This window comes from Nipponia nippon, unplaced genomic scaffold (genome assembly GCF_047370975.1).
Source record: "Nipponia nippon isolate SJK-2023a ecotype South Korea unplaced genomic scaffold, ASM4737097v1 scaffold_4, whole genome shotgun sequence".
In the NCBI taxonomy this organism is placed as follows: domain Eukaryota; kingdom Metazoa; phylum Chordata; class Aves; order Pelecaniformes; family Threskiornithidae; genus Nipponia; species Nipponia nippon.
Genome location: NW_028262358.1, coordinates 113683906 through 113706810, shown reverse-complemented (window position 1 = coordinate 113706810; position 22905 = coordinate 113683906). Strand labels below are relative to the sequence as shown.

The 22905-nt window shown below is 36.7% G+C and overlaps 1 protein-coding gene across 12 annotated transcripts in view; it reads left to right on the top strand.

Annotated features, from left to right (window-relative positions):
• CYRIA (CYFIP related Rac1 interactor A) overlaps positions 1–20765 on the top strand; it is a 57887-nt gene extending 37122 nt beyond the window's left edge. For 11 of the 12 annotated variants that reach the window (XM_087775239.1, XM_087775232.1, XM_087775236.1 and 8 more), the window contains 9 exons: positions 8913–9034; positions 9976–10081; positions 11569–11705; positions 11792–11869; positions 12142–12258; positions 12354–12433; positions 14245–14371; positions 17027–17097; positions 18493–20765. In XM_087775239.1, the coding sequence (XP_087631365.1) occupies positions 8913–9034; positions 9976–10081; positions 11569–11705; positions 11792–11869; positions 12142–12258; positions 12354–12433; positions 14245–14371; positions 17027–17097; positions 18493–18556 (902 nt within the window). In that variant the 3' untranslated portion in view covers positions 18557–20765. Of the gene's footprint in view, positions 1–8912; positions 9035–9975; positions 10082–11568; positions 11706–11791; positions 11870–12141; positions 12259–12353; positions 12434–14244; positions 14372–17006; positions 17098–18492 lie in introns of all 12 variants that reach the window. The other variant, XR_015708312.1, reaches the window with a different exon arrangement.
• Positions 20766–22905: the final 2140 nt, after the last annotated feature.

Sequence of the window (22905 nt, the reverse complement as noted above, 5' to 3'; positions counted from 1 at the left end):
AATTTACGTATGGATGAACTTAACCTCAGCTTCTTTAACAAAATGGGGTTAAAAAAAAGTTTTTTTATGTTGCTTCCTTGAATGGAAATACATATTGGAAATAAAAATAAAAAGCTGAAAAAATATAAACAGTGGAGGTGGCACTATTTTTGCCTGGTTCAGTGATGATTTAACTGGGATTATTATAGTTTCTAAAAAGTAGTGAAGTGGTCAAAGTGTATGTGCTTGATTGCATCTCTCTTAATTGCATGGTTATCAGTTTGCAAAACAGTGTTTCGTGTTATAATTTCCTTGTCACATCTATATCTGATTCAAAGCTATTTCACTTTTGCTGGTTACAGTTTCCCTGCATGTACTTCTAGACATTGTCTTGAAAGCTGGTCATCAAATCCTTAAATATGGGTTTAATCTTACTTCACTACTTACGTGAAACGCTTTTTATTTAAAATGCTAACAGCGTGTGATGTTTTGTCTCTTAATACTTTTACTCTAAAAAAAACAAAACAAAACAAAACAAAACCAAAAAAAGCAACAAAAATTTTGAGAGAAGCCAGTGTTTTAAAATAACTTTGTTTTGAAGCATGTTTTAAGAGAGAATTTCAGGTGATTAGACACACATTTTATCACATTGAAATAGTTTTCTCGAATAATTTATTCCTGCATTATTTTTCTGAACAAAAGTTACTGACATTATATGAGACTGTATGTGTGTACGCACTCTGAAGCACTGGTTCAAGTCATTTAAATACATACTTAAATCTCATTAAATTGTTCAAACATGCTTTCTTGGATGACAGCTAGAGTGTATGACTATAACTTTGCACATATCTTAATCTTCTCATCTAGATCTTATTTACCTCATTATGAAGAATCAGTTTTAAATCATGGAAGAAAGTTAATTGGTTAGTTTGGGTTTAGGAGAAGTTACTGTGAGCTGTAGTTGGAGTTTAGGAGAAGGTACTGTGAGCCATGTATCTCTTTTTCTCTTCTCTCTATATAATTTGAGAATTTTATTGTAAACCTGGAATAACAAACCTTTATCCAAACCATCACGTAATTTTTTTTCTATCAAACTTTTGAAGGCTTTGGTAGCACTCTAGAGCTTTGCCAAGCTATTATGAAGGTTTTCAGCTGCTCTGAGCTTCCAGGTTTAATCAGCCCCGTTGTTTCTTACCATCCAGGACACTACTCCTGACCCAGGCTGCAGACTTGACAGGAAAGAGGTGGTCTGGCAGTGGGAAGCCTTGATGGAGCAGAGGTGGTGGTGAGAGGGGAAAATATCTGTTTTATTGCCTTGGCAGTGAAGGTTGGTTTTTTTTCCAGAAGTGCATTGCCAAGAACTGAATGGGGTGAAGCACCGTCCCCCATGGGAGGTGACCAGTGGTTAGTGCAAGCACATGGCCACGCTAGTCAGGCACATCTACCTAGAGAGGAAAAAAACTATCATCTCCAAATTTCAGTGAGTTTGACACTCCTGAGCAAAAGGTTAAAATGTTTTACTTGTGAAATAAAGTCCTGGAGGTTTCTATGGCACAAAATCTGTATTGTGTCAAAGGGATGTGACTGAAGATGCCTGTAGTTGCGTGCTTTGGTCTCTAATTATCCATCGTATGGTGTAAAAGGACACTCTTAGTGGACATAGATAAGAGCCTACTTGTGTGCTCGCTGGACGTGTGACTTACTGCGGCCTGAGTTTTCAGTTCGAGTTCGTGGATGAAAATGGTCGCTACAGTTGGCCATTCAGAGGATGAGGGGTATGTTGAGTTGATGTGTTTACTGTATTTCATTATTTGCATCAACATATTGCTTTCTAGTTTTTGTGCACTTTTTCATTAGCTGTAAGCTGAAATCTCAAATCTGTCAGCACTACTTCTGAAATGTTCACAGAGTTTTTGGATATTCCTGCCCTGGTGTTTTTTTTACTGCTCTTCATTTGGTATGTATTTTACCTGAAAGGAGGGTGCATGACATACTTCTTCCTGCTATGTGTACCATGTGCCACACAAATATTGCTTAAAAAACCAGAAACAACCTTTTTCCTCATATATACATATCATTCTGTCTCCATGCCTCAAAAATCAGAGGCTTTTTGGCCTGATGTTGGTCAAAAGTAATGCAAGTGTTTACATAAAGAAACTGGGAAAAGAACATTAAGGTGTTATCTTCATTTCACAGTCGATTTAATCTGTGCTGCTCCAAAGGGGTCATCCCATGGGTGATGCTTTCCCACATAGTCTCATATTGCACCCATCGTGGATGATAGCTATGTGGGAAAAGGAACTTGTTAAGAACTAGCTGTTCAGAAAAACCCCACCGAACTGCCACCTCACCTCTCTGCCCCACCTACTAAGTACTCTTCCAGTCAGGTCAGGGTAATGTGGATGATGGCGTGGTTGGAAGCGCCTCAGCAGTGGCACGTAAATAGGAAGAGAAATGCAGGAGAGGATGGCAAGCAGTTGTACAGATTTAGGTATCTTAGGTCAGTCATGAAGCTACACAGTAAGATCAGTGTGGTAGGTTTTTATTTTATTGTTTTCCCTTATTATCCTTAATTACTACACATTTTATAGCCAATGTGTTGTAAGGATGAGTTATTCTGTGCAGCAAAAATGAATTTATTTTCTTGTGAATTATTGTTCTCCAGGGCAGAATTCTGTTTTGATGAAAAATTTGAGGAAGACAATCTTGTATTGCATCTCTTGAAAAATTCCATTATGGATTTTTGTTTGTTTTTAAAATAGACAAGTCGCTTTTCATCAGTTGCATGCTCACTTTTCTCTTACATATTTTTCACCAACCTGATTTTTTCGTATATAGTCTTAGTCCCTCCAATACATCTCTTTATTCTAGGCAATTCTTGAGGTCTTGAAAAATGGGCAAGTAGAAACAGGAACACTTAGAAAAATTAAGTTTTCTCACCTAATTCAAAGTTGTAGTTTTTTTTCAAATTCTGCCTTGTGCTATATTTGAAAATGGCAAAGAATCATGAAAGAAAAAAAAGTAAGTTTCAAAATTTCACCTTCCAGGGTTGTTTTTTTTTTTTTAATAGATATTTTCATTTTTCCCTAGAAAAGTTTAGGCTACAAAAAAAATTGTTTAAAATCATCTCTTCACACACACCCCGCTCCCCTCTTTTCCTGCAGCTGTCTACATCATCAGTTGCAATTCTTATGACACCTTTTACTGGCATTATTCTTCATTCCAAGCTGGGAACCAAGTTTCGTAACTCCATAATCATACTTGAAAAAGCTTGAATCCAGCATTAATTTCAGTTAATGTTGTATAGCAAAAGCAGTTCTGTATGCTCTCTGGTAATCATTTTAGAGTTAGGCAGTTACTCTGGATCTGTGCAAGGAGAAGCAATTTGAAGATCCATTCAGTCCAGCCTTGAAAGCAAACAGGGACAAATGGGAACTGTGGTAACTTAAGCGAGTGTTAGGAAGATGAGTGTTCTCCTATGCAGGTGAAAAAGCCTTTTCTTTGCGGTGAAATACAAACTATATGCATTCAGCCAAATTGCTCTTTTTTGCGGTCTACTGAAAGGTTTACATAAAGAAAAAGAATCTCTTCATTCCCGAAAAGTGAACCGTATTGCTGTTTTACACTTGTATCTCAGTGTAGGTATTCTTATTCAAACTGCTACGTATTGGATTTGATTATATACCACTTACTTGGCCTTAATTCCTTCTTAGCTCTCAACCCAAAAATAATGTTAGGAGGAGTGAGCGCATGGCAAATCTTTAGAGTCTGTGGATTTCAGGATTTTACGAGCCCATAGGGTGAATTCTCTTGAAATGGATTTTGTCAGTTCAAGAATTGTTTCGTTCTTTAGATGTTCCCCTTGTTTAAATTAGTCACAGGTAAATGAACTCTTGGTATTTGAGGCTCTTTCCATAGCAGCTTACGAGTGCTCTTTTTTACAGAAAATCTATTGTCAAATTATTGCTGCCTATAGAGGGCCTTTTTCAGGCAAAGTAAACAAATATTTCCACATGACTTCTTGGAAATAATTTGAAGGTTGAGGTAACAACAATTTGCTTTGAATCTAAAAGACTAAAGTTTATAGATTATTGGGAGGAGATGTCCTTAAGTGACACCTTCAGTCCCATCTTCTCCTCAGATACAAATACATTTTATAAGACCAAACTCTCTAACCGTAACCTGAGCAGGTTCCCCTTTTTCCTAAATGTTAGCTTGGTGGGCTCGTTACCTGATCCTAGTTTAATCCCATCCCCCCAAGAATCAAGGATACTTGTTTTCTAGGATTACCCCCCCTCCCATCCCCAGAAATATTAATGAAATTTTCAGTTATCAGTGTTCATGTATGATTAAAAGTGTCTATTATTAGAACATATCTGGCAGCAGAGCAGCTGCCCACTTTTTGTGTAATAGGATATTAATTAATACCCTCGCTCCACAGGCAGCAAGGCTGGAGATGTAATCTGTGTCCAGCCTGTGGGAGATTAAACTCCTGTGCTGCAGAGCGTGCTCTAAGCAAGAAATTACGGCACAGTTGGAGAGAGGCTGTCCACTCTGCATCCGCCATGGAGCTGAAGCCTGGCACTGATATCCCTGGCACAGCACCGTGCCCGTAGCAAGTATGAACAATTTAGGGAGCTTCACTTAGTTCTGGCTGGTTTAGGAAGGACAAAATACAAAAATCCAGTGTAGACTGGAATTTTGGCTTATATCATGGATAGTGTACTGTTTCTACGTAATACCATTCATTTTAATGTATGGAGTGTAGTAGGCTCTAATACCCTCTGAAATGTTTTATTCTCTGTAGTTGTAATGCCTTTTATGCCAAGGGCATAAACTAGCTTTTCGTCTAATTGTGTCCCAGATTGGATTAGGAAAAATCATTGCCATGGTGACAAACCTGAAATAGGACTTTAGCATGATACTGTAATATATATATATATACACACACACACATACACATATACTGCTCTCTTACTTGCTGTCAGTGGCTGGTGGAATTATTGGCCATGTTCAGCAGTGAACAGGACAAGAAAAGCTGAAAGCAGAGCCTATAAAACATCTTGTTTTACTCACTATTATTTTGCTAGAGTGCTGAGGCCAGGTGATTATGGTGTTTTTGACAAATATGATTCCACATTCAATGAAATGCAGGCACTAACCAGCTTCAGTGGGAATCCTCTTAACTTGCCATCAGTTTGACTGAGGGTGGAATAAAGTTCTGTGCTTTTGGTCTGCATTTCAGATACAGAAAGGGTGTATGGGTTGGAAGCACTTCTTTTAGTACTGTCTTGTTATCTCTTCATTAAAATTAATTATTGAGATATTGTTATACTTCATAAAAATTAACTACTGAGATATTGTTATGCTTGATTTTGTGTTGGTAAAGGCTTCATATCCACTCTTTTTATATTTAATCTTGTCCTATAACTACTACTGTCTTACCTACATAGCAGTTTCTATGCTTTTTCTAAGGCACACTGGGTGAAGAATACGGTAGATACGTTGTGCTGTTAGGGTTTTTTTGAAACAAATGACAGGTATTTTTCTAAGAAAAAAAATTTATTATTCCACCCTCCCACCCCCCCATGCATTTGAAATATTTAATGCAGCCACAAATGGAATGTAGTTGGTCCAGCTTTCTCCTTTTTATTATGAAATCTGAAGCCCCATCCAAAACATGGAATAGAGCATGTATAAAGGTGAAAGAGAGCATTTGCTCATGGAATGGATGAATTATCATATTCTGGTTATTTCTGATGGAGTCAATGGAATTGCATTTCTCTCCAGAGCTAAAATTTTTGCTTTCTAAATTAAAATTTGCTGGTAGAATCTGTATATGGAAGAGTCAAACCTGGTTTGACTCTTGAAATAATTTGATAGGGGATTCATTTACTTGTTAGGTTTAGGGTTCACATTGGAAACACTCAGGCAAAGGGAGAGGTAGAATGGCTTCCAATTTTGTCTTATTAAAGACCATGTACTCTGAGTGCTAATCATGAGTACTCTAAAAACTCAGACTTGAAATGCAGTAAGTCGGGTGATTATGGTAACTTACTCTTGAGAGAGCTTGCATTCAATCTAGATTAGTCAGTGGCTATGATTTTATTTATAAATGGGCTCAAGTTGCTTAAGTGTATGCCGGTTCTCTGCCAGTCCGGGGATAAGAGGTGAGCACTGCCAAGCAGTGATTCCACACTGTGATTCAGGAATGGCATTTTTTTTACTCAGAACAGAGAAACAAGCTTTGGTATTGTTAGAATAGAAAACCAATTTAAAAAGCCAAAATCTGCTATGAAGAAGTCTGTACTCCTTTTAGTTGTTGTTGCTATTATTATTGTTGTTGACAGCAAGGTGAAATCTTTTTCAAAGTGATAAATTACAGGTATTTTAGTTGACCATTTTTGGCAGGATCTTCATGTAAAATCTCTTCTGAAACATGGCCATAGTCTTATCAGAACATCTGTTTGCATAACATATATTTCATAAGTAAGATGCATGTTTTTTTAGAAAAGCCTGAATCATCCTCCCTACCTTTATTTTTAAGCGAAACACTTTAAGCATAAATATAAACCGCTTCTGCAAACGCAAGCTAAGCCTGTTGCTCTGTAGCCTTTGCAGCCCTCTTCCTCTCCCTTCTCTTTGTTTCCCTCTTCCACCCACCTCCCTTCCTCCTACTCCTACTTCCCATGTGCTGGAATACTACAGAAAGCTCAATGGGTTTCAAATATTCAACATTCCCCCAACTTCCAAAAGATGAACTGGGAAAATTTGGAAAAGACTTAACAGTAAAGGGTGTTACTAAAGGCCATTTTGAAGTCCCAAAGTGCTGAGCAGCCTATGGTGTTTACATTTCTATTAGGGGCTAATATTTTTTAAAGCAAATAAATTGTAAAAAGTTACATAGAACTACCTTATTAACCAACCCATGCTTCAGGTGACCTGAACATGCAGATTTTACACTCATGAACTGTACTAATAAATTACTTTATTCTCTTTTGTGTCTTAATATTTACTGAAACTTATTTTAATTTACTTTTATTTAACTATTAAAATATAGATATTGATTTATAGGTGACTCCTACCTTCCCCCTACTCTGTTGTTCTATGGTATGTAACTGTTCAGCAAGATTACCACTTTCTTCTTTAAACTCAGAAGCATATACTGTTTTGTTTCTTTATCACAAGGTGACAGACCCCTTAGGGTGTATACCTGAGATTTCTTGCAGCTTGGGGAAAGAACCAGTCAGTAACACTGTAAACTTAATGTGACTAATAGGTTGGTTCAACAGCTGTGTCCCAGCTGGGATTTTCCTGTTTGGGATAGTTTTTGCCTTTGGTGCTACTTTTTGGAGCACAGTGGAATTTTTTAGTTACGTGAAGTATTTTGGATATAAAACTCAGCTGAGTAAGCCCAGCTTATTTTTACTCATTCGCTCTTTTAAACAAGATTAGGGAAAATTTCCAGAATAAAAGGAAAGTCAAATCAGTATTGTTTCATGTGCCCAGTCTCATAGGACTCATGGTGACATATGAATACAGAAAAGATTTTAAGTATTAATTGCTTCAGAGCTATGGACACATAAGTCTCAGCCATTTGTGTCTGGTTGGTGCAAGGTCCATAGATAACCTGACACATTTTAACAAATTATCCTAACCTGAAACGTCATGGAGAAGGGCTTTGAGAGCGCCTGCTCTTTCCGTACTCCAAGGTGAACCGGATCATTTGTTTCTAATGGGAGTGGGTAAATTAATCCTGTACTGATATATGGGTGGAGAACTGTGTCTCATTTCTTAAGGAGAATGAGAGGACTAAATAGAAAAAGTATTTTTAATATTTCTTGTCTGTTAATGTAGAGATGTGTACAGTAGCTCTTCCTAATTGGTGAGTTTTGAACTGAAGGTATCTCATTGCTTTTAATTCAAGCAAGTAGTCCTTAAGTCCTAAGATTCACCTGCAAAGTATTTTTTTCTTCCATAAAAATTAAAATTCTGTCTTTACAAGCTAATACAAATTTAAGAAAAAAAAAATTGTGTCTCTGTAGAAATCTGCTGGGACAATGTGATTGTTTCTACAAATACTGACTACAATTCTATATATAGGTCATCCAGTCTTTAGTCGGTGCCAGTCATCTTTATGTTTTAAGGCAAAAGAAGGCAGAAGATCTCTACCTTGTCTAATGTGTCAGTGTTCTAGGGATAGCATCACTCCCTGGTATCACACTGTTGTGAAAATCCCATCGGATGGGATTTGAATGGGAAAATTGATCTACTTTCAAATGCCATTTCTCTGAACAATAAAGGTCTACAGGTCACTCCCACACTGAAAACAAACTGATCGTTGACAGAACTGGATTTGTTTTAGTAGCAGGAATGATCTCTGACATACATAAGAAAAATGTTTATTTTTAACAGTACTGTATCTGTATTTTACAAAAGGAGAAATAAATTACCCTGGTTAAGGAAGCCTGGAGGAAAGTCAAAGTGGCATAATATCCCACTGCTCCATCCACTCAAAAGCCTGATTTTATCCCCAAGCTGCAAGAAAAGTGGACAATCCTTTGTAGTTGAGCTGTGGAGCTCATGAATGAGAGGGACATTTTTACTGAAGGACTGATGCATTATCCTGTTTTCTAATAACATTGCTTTATGATACTGCTTCACTTTGAAATGCTACATTTTGAGAAGAGGCATTATGAGCCAAAGCGTACAAAAACTGTACTGTTTTTTCCTTCCTTGCTATACAAAGCAAAAACTTGGATGTTAGCAGAATGGCAGTGCAGTATAAATGTGTATTTAAAAAAAAAAACACATAAGAATGGAGTTACACATAGCCAAGCTGGATATAACGTTGCTAAGTAGAACTGAGTAATTTTGCCATTTGTATTGCAGCTACCTTTTGACTTTGTGCATTTTGCTTTTCTGTTTCTTAGATGCACAGCCCACAGATGGAGAAAGGGAGGTATGGAATCAGATCAGTGCAGTTTTACAGGACTCGGAAAGTATGCTTGCAGACCTTCAGGCTTACAAAGGAGCTGGTCAAGAAATTAGAGATGTATGTTTGTTACTGACAGTTCTTTGGAAGCAAAGTCAAGCAAAACTCAGTGTGTTCCTTGCTTCTGTTCTGTATCCAAGCACACTCTATGAAATGATACGAAAATCTTCATTACAGTTGTATTTAGGAAATATATTACAGATTAGGTATAACGTTGAATATAAAGCTCTAATGTCAAATCATTAAATGATGGCTGTTGGAACTTCTTTTAGGTTTACTATTACTAATTAGTAATTTTTTTTTCACTTTGAGAAACACCATTTCGTATACCTCATTTCATATATAGAAGTCAAAGTTGAGGACATAGAAGAAATAATACTCAGATGTCAGAAATATACTACAAAAAAAGTTGAAAATAGTTGTTCTTCTGTCTAAGTGAAACAATAAAACACAGTAAATTATAACCTTACATCTACTTTGCAGGCATCTTATTCTATGAAACTGGTCCCGAAGTACAGTTCTGAACTGTACTAACTTAGAATTTGGCTCAACTGACCAAACCTTTCCCTGCATCAGCTTTGCAGTTACTGTTAGTGTGAGCTGTTGGTTACTTAAGAACCTGAATATGTTGAAGATTTCAAGAGCATCAGAATCTTAAAAAAAAAAAACCAAACTATTTCTATAACCAGTAATCATACAAAAGCTTTTCTCTGATGTTTCTGCCATATTTTTCCCCAAATAATGTGATAAAACATATTCCTGTATGTCAATGGTGCATTTGCATGAATAATTTTAAATGACTGTGTTACAGGGGGAGAGGGAAGGTGGAAAAAAATGGTATTTTGGGGGCTCATTAATTTCCTATTCCTGTGCAATGTAATTTCTCGTAATTGTTCTATGTTTTACCATACTTTCTAAAATAGTGAACTAGAAAACTTCCAAACCATCTTTTGCTTGTTATTTATGGATCACAGTTCTATACAGTAATATTTTCATTCCAGGCAATACAAAACCCCAATGATATCCAGTTGCAAGAAAAAGCATGGAATTCAGTATGTCCTCTGGTTGTAAGGCTGAAGCGCTTTTATGAGTTTTCACTCAGATTAGGTGAGCCCTGTTTTAGTATGTCTGTTTATTAGGCTACTTTTTATATAAAGAAATGGGAAATTTCTTCTTCCGTGAACTTTTAAAGGGTTATTATTCTTTCTGTTTGATATCTACAGACATTTAATTGCAATTACATTTATCGAGGCATATTTTTAATCTTCATTTAATTTCAAAATTATCATAGTTTGTTAGTTTTTCACTTAAAATAAATCTGCATTATCTAAACAGAATACAAGCAAAGAATGTGATAAAACTGTATAAAGTTTTTCTCTGGTGCCTGCCACTCTTCTGCACTTCACTGGTCCAGAGGAGAGCCACAAAGGTGGTAAAGGGTTTAGAGGGAAAGCCATAGGAGCAGCTGCTGAAGTCACTTGGTCTGTTCAGCCTGGAGAAGAGGAGACTGAGGGGAGACCTCATCGTGGCCTACAGCTTCCTCACAGGGGAAGGAGGAGGGGCAGGCACTGATCTCTTCTCCCTGATGACCAATGATAGGACCTGAGGGAACGGCAGGAAGATATGCCAGGGGAGGTTTAGGTTGGACATTAAGAAAAGCTTCTTCACCCAAAGGGTGATGGAGCACTGGAACAGGCTTCACCGGGAGGTAACCACGGCGCCAAGCATGACAATATTCAAGAAGCACTTGGACAACACCCTCAAACATATGGTGTGAATTTTGGGGTTGTCCTGTGCAGGGACAGGAGTTGGACTTGATGATCCTTATGGGTCCCTTCCAACTTAGGACATTCTATGATATTGTACTAAAGCAATTTATTTTTTGTAATTTGGATCCTTCACAGTTTTAAAAGGAATGTAAACCAATAATATTTTGAGACTTTTTAAAAACAGGGATGACAGGGGAAGAGGGGTTATCAATAAACTCTCTCACAGGGTGAAAATCCAGAGCTTGTCATGTTTTACACTGGCTTTGTCATCCCTACAAACCCAAAAAGTTGATGTAATTACTCCTTGAATTAGGACTCTGGAAGAGAACCGGTGTGCAAAAATTTATGTATGAAGTGGGAGAGCTCCCAGTGCAAGGGAATTCTTCTACCCCGTCATGCTTACTAAGTCTTTCACTTTTTCAGTTATGCTAGTAATTATAGCCGCGGGAGCTGAATTACATTGCTATCAGTGCCTAAGAGTACACTTTTAGTAACAGAGATGCCAGAATAATCTATACTGAGCTGATGGCTAATGGGGGAAGATGAAAGAGTTGAATATCTGAATGCAAGAAAAATGCTTTCTCTAGAATTTTTGATGGGGAACCGAGATAAAGGGTGATAAAAAGGGAAGAGAGCTCAGTGATACAGAATGGAGAGAAAATGGCAGAGAGCCTGAAGAGGGAGTTGTCTTTGACTAATGTTTCTCACCTTAGAATAGTAAGAAAAAGCATTTCTATTTCTTCAAGCAAAGTATATTTAGATAGTTACTTAAAACTTTGTCATAATGCGGACTGAATAGAATTTGTGCTTCTGATTTTTATTCAGAGAAAGCCCTGCAGAGCTTATTGGAGTCCTTGACCTGCCCACCTTATACTCCAACTCAGCACCTGGAACGGGAACAAGCTCTAGCAAAAGAGTTTGCAGAAATCTTACATTTTACTCTGCGTTTTGATGAACTTAAGGTTAATAAAATCTTTTTAATACATGCTGATTTTTTTTTCTATGTATTTTGAACTGAAACATTATTTCCTATTTGTCTTCCTCTAAGATGAGAAACCCAGCAATTCAGAATGACTTCAGTTATTATAGGCGGACAATAAGTCGCAACAGAATAAACAACATGCATGTAAGTAAATAAAATCTGATCTGTTGTTCACACTGAGGTATTTATCAGTGTGCATTTATACCATTTGTGGTAATATTTTTTCTTTTGATTTGCTAGCTGTCACGTTCTCTCCTTCCCACTGAGAGTTAATCAGCAGTCCGGATGAAGTGATTAGAGTGGAACTATTCATGCAACAATCTGATTGCTGACATGAGCATGTACTGTATCTTTTTCTTGCTGCTAGCAAGATTTTCAAGAGTTTTACTGACTATTTTTTCTCTTGTTTTTATCAGCTAGACATTGAGAATGAAGTAAACAATGAAATGGCCAATAGGATGTCCCTGTTCTATGCAGAAGCCACACCAATGCTGAAAACACTCAGTAATGCAACTACGCATTTTGTATCAGAAGTAGGTAATGGGGGAGAAAAGGTCTAATACAGAAATTCTTGATTTTAATTTTACAAGATGGTTTACTGAACAATGGCTGTTTTTAACCCTTCTAGAACAAAACGTTACCAATTGAAAATACAACGGACTGTCTAAGTACTATGGCTAGTGTATGTAAAGTCATGTTGGAAACACCGTAAGTTTTACCTTAAATCTTGTTTTTCTTGTATGAGAGAATTTGTATTGTATTTTAAGTAGCCACCTGGGATAAACACATTTTTTTCCAAATTAGTTCCTGTATGTTTGCATTAAGTTGTTGTCACATTTGTATGCAAAGCATGACCTGGTAGCAGAAAGCCTTGCCCTCCTGTTTTAACCACCTTATGATATTCTTCATGAATCAGCATTGAGTTTTGTTAGGGAGAGCTCACATGGTCAGCCTGTATGTCAACAAAGTTTAAAATACAAGTGTAATCTTACGCACTCATAGGATTCAGTGTCTTTGTCTTGTCTAACCAGGGCCATTGGCCAGCTACTGCCTCTTGACTGCCCATGCTGCTCAGTTATTAGCACACTTGGGGGCAAGATTTTGGCTTTTCCAAGTAGCACTTTCACAAATGATACACAGGGGACTATTTTGAGGATCATTTGAGTAGATCTTTTTTGGATGTAGCCGTCTTACTCTGGATATGGGAAACTTCAACTGTATGGAAACTGTACAGTTGTTTTCTCAGCTGCTAGCATAGGTGTAGCCAGTGGGGTTACTATTGTTTAGCTCTGAGTTTAGTCAAGTATTGTTTACGTTAGATGGCTCTTTGAGTGGAAAACAGATACAAGATAGAGTCAAGGTAGTCTTCCTGTCTTTGAATTGTTTGTTCATGGTGCCATGGAAAGAGTAGAATTCCTGAGGTTATTGTGTTTGTTTATGAAAATTCTGGAGAAGTGTATGTAGGTGGTGGGACTCATCTCACAATCCTGGGACATCATAGAAGTAGTCATTGAAAAGTAACCTTATGTGTCAGCTCATTTTTTGGCACAAGTAGAGAAACAGAAAGTTGTGAGTCATCTACCAGAAGATTATCTGGAATTTCATTCTAATTGGGGGATAATCAAGCATTTTCACATCAAAATGTCTGTAGCCTTTAAATCTGTTCATGTTGTGATGCTGTGTTAATTAAACAGAAGAATAAAAGTTTGAAGTTACTGCAAGCTGAGAGGTAGTATAGTACAGATTTTAGTATTTTTAATGATACGTTTAAGTGAGAAAATCAAGTTTTACATTGAAAAGCAATGAATGACAGTAGACAAATCTATGTATTATCTACTCAAAATAATACTTATTAGAAAAATTGTGATAATTTATGTTTTTCAGGATTTCTGTTTTTCTCTGCTGTAGTTCATTTTTCATTTCCTGATGATGGTTTCAGGGATTAGAGCCAATAGGGGCTGTCTTAACTGTGCCATCCATATTCTTCTTTTGGAATTGAAAAGTCAAAGAAAAACTCTTTGGAATGAGTTCAGTCCAATCCTATCTAGTGGGCTTCCACATTTTAGACACTCAGTGAACCTGGGTTGTTGAAGTTGCCTATGGACTTAGAAGAGAGAGAGAGAGAGAGAGAGAGAGCAATGACTATGATCCACCTAGGTGAAGCCCTAAACTTACTAGCTGCTGAAATTAGATCCCACGTAAGTGTTAACTGTTTCAAAGTAGGAATTTAAGCAAAAAAGAGTAGCTTTTCTTTGAGTTCCTGATATGTTGTGTTTCTGAGATTAAACAGAACTATGATCAGTCTCCATCATTTTTCATGAACGATGGAAGTCTTCTGTGAAGCCATCATAGACGTTTTGGTGAAGTGAGGATCTGAACTGTGAAGGGGTGTTAGAAGGGGTTAAGACTCATCTTCAACCTTAAAATACAATGTTCAGATTTAACGCACTCATAGTCTAGTTTGCAGAGTTGTCCAGTAAAAAGTCAAGATTGTATGTTTCTTTTGTTCTGTTTTCCAGAGAATACAGGAGTAGATTCACTAGTGAAGAGACCCTTATGTTCTGCATGCGAGTAATGGTGGGAGTTATTATTCTGTATGATCACGTTCATCCTGTGGGAGCTTTCTCAAAGACATCAAAGATTGATGTAAGAGTGACTTTTCTTTAATACTCTGTAGGCTTGAGAATACTAGTCTGCAGCTTTTTGTCAGCCCAAGCTTATGACTTTGTATAAATCATTTTAATTGCTTTTGAATGGCAAAATTTAGAATTTATCTTCACATGCATACTTGAATATATCAGCATGTTTGAAATTAAAATAAGGATCAGTCTTTTTTTCTTTGTATTTTCTTCCAGACACAGATACTTATTTGTCTTTGTTAGCTCTGCTTTCCTGCCAACTGTATGGTTACACTAAAATAATTTTGTATTACACCTACCATGGAATAAGTTCTGTGGTCGTATTTTGTTATTAATCATGTAATTTATTTATGCTGAAATGCTCATCTTTGGCAGTAGTTCTGTTGTAAATAAGCAGATATTCGACATTGTCTCTGCTTTGTCCGAGATCTGAAGTAGCAGAACAGAAATGTTATTATTGTAATGTTGATAATGAGCCTTCGGTTTTAGCTTTGGCATGACCAGTTTCAGGGAAATCAACCTTATTTTTTCATCTGAGATATTGCAAGCACAAACAAAAATGTGCTCTTATTTTTGCTACGTGTTTTTACAGACCTAAATCTCATTCACCATGTTTTTCAGCAGAAATAAGCTGTAATTCACGAAGAAAGATGCTAAGTCTTTCCCTTTACAAGAGAGCCTACTTCAAAGGAAAAGAATACATATGTATATACATTATTGCACTCCATGACAGTGAGTCTTCGTTAGCATTTTTCATCTGCAGATATCAGTATTTTACCACATCTCCTCTTTGACTCTGTTTTACAGAGGGAAAGATATGTCACAAAGAGGTGAATTGATTTGCTGAAGGTCATGCAGCAGATAGAGCCCGGGAATTGAATGCAGACTTCCTGACTTCTAATTCAGTCTCTTGCCTACCGAGACAGCACAAATAAAATTTTGATAGGACCAAATACACAATGTGTGTACTTTGTTTCTCACGTTTATCCTAAAGCCCTGTAATCTTACAAGATAGTTAGCTAGATGTAAATGGGAGGCAGGAGATGTATGACTTAGTTTTTAAAAATGAGTACATGGTCCCAAATCTTAATTCACCTAATTAGTTTAGTGATTCTTCTCTAATAAAAAAAATCTTATAATATTTCAGATTATGAGTTTATTTTACTGTGAAAAACAATTCTTTTCTCCAAACTAGTTGCTTCTTGGGAGCAATGTCAAGAGAATTTCAGGGGCAGTGGAACAAATTACCCTTTCCTTACTCTTTCAAGACTGGAGACTGTATTTCAAGCTGTTAATTACAGGCTCCTAGCTTAAATGTCCTAACAGCTTCTCTTTTTTAACTGTTTTAGGGATTCTGATTCTAACAGGAATGGAAAAGAATGGTTTGAATTTTTATCCCCTTTGAGTTTGTCTGATCTTATCTGGTGGGGCATGTAAACCTGTACTGAGTGATGTGAATATAATCTTCACTTTCTCTAGTTCAGGAAAAGTAACTGTGTTACTTCAAAACATGTGCTGCTACCCTGAGAATTTCATCTGATCTGCTATTTGCAGAGCTAGTTTTATCTTCAGGTAGAAATGAGCCAACTGAGCAGTGATCAGTGATTGTTAGCCTGGTCATTGTGCAGGAGGCTGAGTTCCATTTTCCGTATCATTTTTATTGGCAAATACATGGACCATGACTTCAGTTAAGTATTTCATCATCCACTTCCAGAATAAGGCAGACTTGTACTTTAGCTGCAAAGAAAATACTGGCATATAGATTTAGCACTTCAGTGTGGCTTGGAAAATTAGAAGTTTCAAATCTTGACTCTGCCATGTCTTTATCTGTCATTTTAAATAAGATGGAATTCATCTAGACTAATTTCTGGATAGCTTTTAGATGTCTTCATAGCAATGGGAAGAAATAGGTACTTCTGGAGCACAATTCACTACATATGAAAGTATATTCTGAATAGGTTAGCGGAATTTCCTATTTCTCTCTGTTGACCAGGTAGGGGGTCTGTATAGCCTGTCAAATGAGTTCTACCTCTGCTTTCTCAGCTTCATTTCCCCTTTTGTAAATTTGGGCAGAGTTTCAGCTTGTTTTTTACAGTCTCCATTAAAGTGTTCATTTAACGTGGTGTTTAAAATCAACATCATGGACTTCTTGTCTCAGATTAAATTTGTAACCACTAGTTATAAACCAAATCATAAGTTATCACCAGTTAGGTTTATAACTAAAAACTGAATACTGAAAATTACTTCCTTGTGTGCAAGCATAAAAATAAAAGTCAAAGTTGAAACATCTCTTCTGAAAGTTGTTAACCATGATGAGATGGAAATCTCTTCCAAAATCTCTTTTCTCTAGCTTATATCAGCTGTTCTTGATATTTTTTTTAAGTTGGAATTGGAGAAATCACGTGCAACTTAAAATGTATACATCTGATATATCAATTTACTATCTACAAACGCTTATTAAAGTAGACGTTGTTTTCTCAAAAGTTAGGTTTTTAACTTAAGATAATTTATAATAAGTTATAATGCTTTTATTGTGTCATATAAAGCAGCATTAACACTCAGTAGGAAAAAAAACCTGCCTGTCTTTGGTGAAATTTTTCCTTGTTTTCAGCTAGTACAATTCATATGTTATTGTTCAATAGTGGCATGCTTCTGTTCCCAGATGAAGGGATGCATAAAAGTTTTAAAGGAACAACCACCTGACACTGTGGAAGGACTTCTGAATGCTCTCAGGTATGTGTGGAATAACTGTTTGATTCAACCTTAACAAATTCCTCTTATTTTTCTCCCAATCTGTTTGTATTTAAGACCTTTCACCTTAGAAGCTTGATTTATTAAGAAAATTGTCCTTTCAGGTTTGTCTTCATCAGCTGGGGTTTTCTTAAGTAATATTAATTTCTTTCAATTCCATTTCACTTTGATAAGCAATGACTATAAATATTGGAAGTCATAATGTCCTTCTTCAGAGTTACTTAGGGTTCATTTTATTGCCTAAAACTTAGCCATCTAAAAGGTAAACAATACATCAAAGGTAAACAATATATCTAAGCTAAGATTTGTTATATAAAATAGCCCAGCAACTAGAACATTTTAGAAGCAAAGAGTAGAATTTCTGTTTCTCAAACCCTTGCTTACTTCCCTTTTCTCTTTCCCTGTGATTTAATAAGACTTTCTTTTTTTTGTTTAATTTTACTAATACTGATACAACTTCAAAAAACAGCAATCTAAATCTCAACCCTGTAGCTAAGTGTTCAAGGTGCTCCCTTGGGAAGCAAGACACAATGGTCTGACACTTCTCTGAATCTGAGAAGGGAGTCTTAGTACCAAGTTTTTCAGAGCTGTATTGAATTCTGTAGCTGTTGAATGTTTGGATAGAGTTAGAACTGCAGCCGTAACCACCTCCATATTTGCTTAGCATGTCTTTTGAATTAAAATTGGTGTGGAGTTAAATCCTACAGGTATCACGTGTGTTTTGAGTTTATGGGATGATTGGTCTCCCTGCAAACATAAGCTGTGGAAAATGTTTGGGCTTAAATGGAAAAAAACACACTAAAGCTCTTCAGTCCACCCAAGATATTCCTAAAAGTGTAACTCAGCACCAAACTCACTCTGCTAGTTACAAAATTAAAAAAAAAAATAGAAAACCCTGTATGTGACGGTACATTGTAAGATGTAAAGGTATAGGACATTTAAGAAAGCTGCTTAAAAATAGCCTTATAGATTATGCCAAAGTGCAATCTACATTCCTAAATTCTGTTAGTATTTACCCTATTTCTTCTGTCTTTCCATGTTTTTTTACTTCTTTTGAGGCTTTTAACTGGGAAAAAAAAGATAATTTTGACCCAAAATTTTGACAATGTCATAGATGGATGGAAAACAGTATTTAGCCAGGATTTATCCACAATTCTCCACCTATTAACAGGGAATAATTTATTGCAGGGGTATTTAGAGAATAAAGAGCACCAGACTATTAGCAGTTAAATTCCAGTGATAGGTGACTAGAGGAACATGTAAGTTCCTCCTTTGTGTAGCTGAACTGCACTGATTTCAAAAACAGGCACTGAAGTTTTCAGACTTTTCTAATCCTTGTTCATTTTATAAAATATTGTTTTAACTTGTAATTTCTAGGTTCACTACAAAACACCTGAATGATGAATCTACTTCAAAACAAATTCGAGCTATGCTGCAGTAGTATCCTGAGACAAGTAGATGTTTGTATTGATCACAGAAGATGTGTATGTTTACATAATTTAATACAGTTTGATGTCAATACTTGTGTGTATTTACATAACCATTTTCTTCACATTGCTAAAATATATGAATCTGTTCATAACCTGACTGACTTTATATAGTGCAGCCTAAGTTTTTATGCTAGCCTTTATCTTTTAGCTCCTAAAATACTTTTTTACTTAGATACTTCAGCTACAACAGTTTATCTGTGCATTTTAATGCTTAAACACCTTCTCTATCAGAGAAGTACGTAGTAGTGAAGACAAAATGGAAATCAAATAAACTGAAATGTCAAAGATACCACAGAAAAGGAACTTTAGAGAAGGAGAAAGTTAATATAAGAGAAAGTAAAATTCATTGGATATATTTTAGGAACGTGCACAGTTTTTTAGTCAGTCAGTTTTAGGATCTCATCAAACCTGTATGAATAGGAGAATACCTGAATGTTCATCACTCTCATAAAATACGTTGTCTTTCCTGTAATAAGTGGAATTCCACCTAATTTTCAGGATTGTGTGCTGGCTGACATCCAAAAACGTATTGCAAAGAGGTCATTTTACCTCTTGTATTAAGTATAACCCGTACCTTTCAACCACTGAGAAAATTAATATCCTTTTTCAGATTCAATATAAATAAACAGAAAATGTGTTTTAAGACCATTGCTAGATTTTGAAAATTCTGTATAATTTTATTAGATCTAGAAAGGAAAGAGAAAATACTAATGCCTTGACTTCACTAGAAAGGGTTTGTCAGTGTAAATATATCATGATGAACATTATCTTTCAGACAGCTCTACCCGGTAAGTAATTTTTTTACTGATATAAACCGGTATAAAGCAGAACACGCTTATGTAGCAGCAAACTTCCCTAGTGTCAAATTGGCCTCATCAGACTTGGAATGATATAAATAAGTTTTAAGAGCTGAGTTGTTCTTAGGTACTCCGTCAAGTTCCTTGATAGTATCATACATTAGATGATCCAGAATCAACACAGAAATACATATCAGCTGACTGCTCTTCGTTGGTTTTTGAGATGTGATTGATGCTTCAAGGAGCTGAGTTCCTTGCTGAGTTGTTTGTTCTTACTTTCTAGTAATTTTTCCAGTAAATGGAATAGAAATACTTTGCCAAAAGCAGCAAAGTGCTCATGCTCTCTTAAGTGTGTCTTCTGGGTGGTCTGCAGTTGCTGTACATATTCTTGCAGAGGTCACGTTCTGAAAATGTGTTTGATTTTGTGTACTTTGCTTGCATGTGTGTGTGAAAACTCCAGTGCTTGTGCACAGATTCAGATTTTTATTTGCTTATTCCTGTGTACGTAAATCAGGGTTTGTGTGCTGTCACTGGAATTTTCATGCATATCACTTCTAAAAACATTACCTTAAGACTTTGAAGATGCATTTGGTCTGCTGAAACTCTGCTGCACTGTGACAGATTCAGTCGTTGAACTCAGTCCTTAAACAGTATTAATATCATGAGTTCTTTGGAGCAGGAATTGCCTTAGAGTTTATTTCTGAGCAGAACGACCACTGTGAGGTTTCTCGAGCCTGATCAGAACCCATAGGCACCAACACCAATCACCAATTTGTCGTGATACTGGACAGCACCACAGCTCCAGTATTCATGTCACACATCTGCAGTGGTAGCAGCAGATCACTATGTTGTCAGGAACAGAATTGGAAATTACGCTAGTTTTTTTCTTTTTCTGGAAGCAGTGATCGCACTGCTTTTTCACAGTAGTAAATCCACTGTTTACAAACTCCATTTTTAATGGGGGGACATTTACAAATGTATATTAGGGGAAATCCTGCTTTGTTCATAGTCACTTCCAGTTAGGTGAATCTAGGTGGATGACAGGTCATTCTGTTGAGCTTTGGTAACTGAAGTTAATACATGCTTTACCTGCAATTATTTGTCAAACAATGAAGTCTTATCTTTAAGTAGCCCAAAGGAAAGCTATTTGTCACTTGCATAATAAAAATGTGACCCTTAAAGCATTCTGTGAGTTGTCATGTGCTGTTTGCCAAAGTCACTGAATTTCTTTGCCTGCTATTATGTTTTTGTACAGAAGTTCATTTGAAATAATAAAAAGTTGGTACAGTAAGCATTGGGACTGTCTGTATTTAGAGACAACGTAAACAGATTGCGAAGTATTGGATTAAAGTTTTGGATCTGAGATATAGTAGGCTCACCTTTATGTCTCCAGTTTGTAGTTTATTTAAAAAGCATTTAAAATGCTTCACTTGCATGCCGTAACAATATAACCTCACGTCACTTAAACAATTCCTGGGTTTTTCTGATGATTCTTGGCACTTGTCTGTCATCTTGACCAGTGGAAATTGTTGATACTGCTTTACAGAGTAGAGGGCATGAATCCCTTCTATGACTTTTATATCTTCACATTAGGCATCCTAGGCTGTGGTGGCCCTCTCAGGTTGCATTTACAATCAATAAGGTCACCAGAGGATGATTCATTTAATCTTAAGTGCAAATGAATTGCTTTAGCAAGAAGAGCTATATAGACTAATGGTCAAAGTTATTGATCTCCATTTTGTCAGTGTTTCTTCTTATTTTGGCTCATCATTATGTAAGAATACATGTTTGTAGTATGATAAATATTTAAGCCTCATAATGACAGCATTTCAGAATGTGCATAAATGAGTGTGACTAGTTTGGGTCAGAAGAGCCCTAAAAATTTGCTTGTTTTGTAGTGGAAGAAAATATTATTTTAGGGTGGTATGAATTGGAAAGACTAGAATTTGCTGCTGCAAACGAATGGGTTTGAAACAGAATTTATGACTTCTAAGCTTCCTGCTGCTACTAAGTGGTTGTCACAAAGGATAGTTACTAACATTGTATTTACTGGTATGTGATAGACAACATCACTCAGATAAATTATCTAATGTTTTCCATGTCTACTGAAGTTTACAAAGCAAGAAGTCTTCTCTATGTTGCTTTCTGTATTGTATTTCAGATAAATTTAAACTCGAAGTAAGACATAAGTAGTATATAAGATGACTTGTGTTCTTACATTTGCTCTGAATTAAACAAAGTTTTCATAAATTTCATAAATTCTTCATATCAAATGACCTCACTTCGCCCTCCCCCATTTACTTCTTGAGAAGTTTAATGGAATCAATGTATTCCTACAAAAATACAGTGCCAGTTAGGTGGATGCACATCTGGGGAATACTGCATCACTTTTTCATGCCACATCTGATTTTGGCCAAAACTAGTATAGATTCTTCTCTGTCTAATTCTCAGTCTGTCAAGGTCCCTCTGAATGGCAGGACAACCATCTGGTGTATCAACAGCTCCTCCCAGTTTCGTATCATCTGCAGAATTCCTGTGGGTGTATTCTGTCCCACCTTCCAGGTCATTAATGAAGAAGTTAAACAGTATTGGTCCCAGTATCAGCCACTGGGGTATGCCACTAGACTGGCCTCTAGATGGATTTTATGCCTCTAATCACAACCCCTTTGAGCCTGGCAGTTCAGCTAGTTCTCAATATACCTCACTGTCTATCTCATCCGTATTTCATCACTTTGTCTATGAGGATGTTATGGGAGGCAATGTCAAAAGCCTTGCTGAAGTCAAGATAAACAAGCCTTCAGTGACACCAGCCAGCTCTCAGCATTTGTGGTGCATCCTATCAGGTCCCATAGACTTGTGTATGTCCAGTTTGTTTAAATGTTTCCTAACCTGATCCTTCTTTGCCAAGAGTAAGTCCTCCTTGCTCCAGACTTTCTCTGGTCTCAGGGGCCTGGGATTCCCAAAGGAAAATTTTACCATTAAAGACTGAGGCAAAGAAGGCACTGAGTTCCTTGACCTTTTCTGCATTCTTTGTCACCAGGTCCCATACCCCATTTAGCAGCAGGCACACATTTTCCATAGCTTTCCTGTTGCTGCTGATATACCTGTACAGTCCCTTTTTATTAGCCTTCACATCCTTCACCAGATTTAACTTCAGAATGGCTTGGCTTTCCTAACCCCAACCATGCATGCTCAGACAGTGTCTTTCTATTCGTCCTGGGTCTCTTGTCCCTGCTCCCACATCCTGCATGCTGCCTCTTTATGTTTGAGTTCAGTCAGAAGCTCTGTGCTCATCTATGCAGGACTCCTGCCATCTCTGCTTGGTTTCGTGCTTATCAGGAAGGACCGTTCTTGAGCTTGGAGAAGGTGATCCTTGAAAATAAACCAGCTCTCCTGGGCTTCTCTTCTCTCCAGGACTGTATCCCATGCAATTCTTTCAGTCAGATACCTGAACAAGCCAGATTAAAATTCCCGAATTAAAACTTTCCTGTAAATCATCTTGT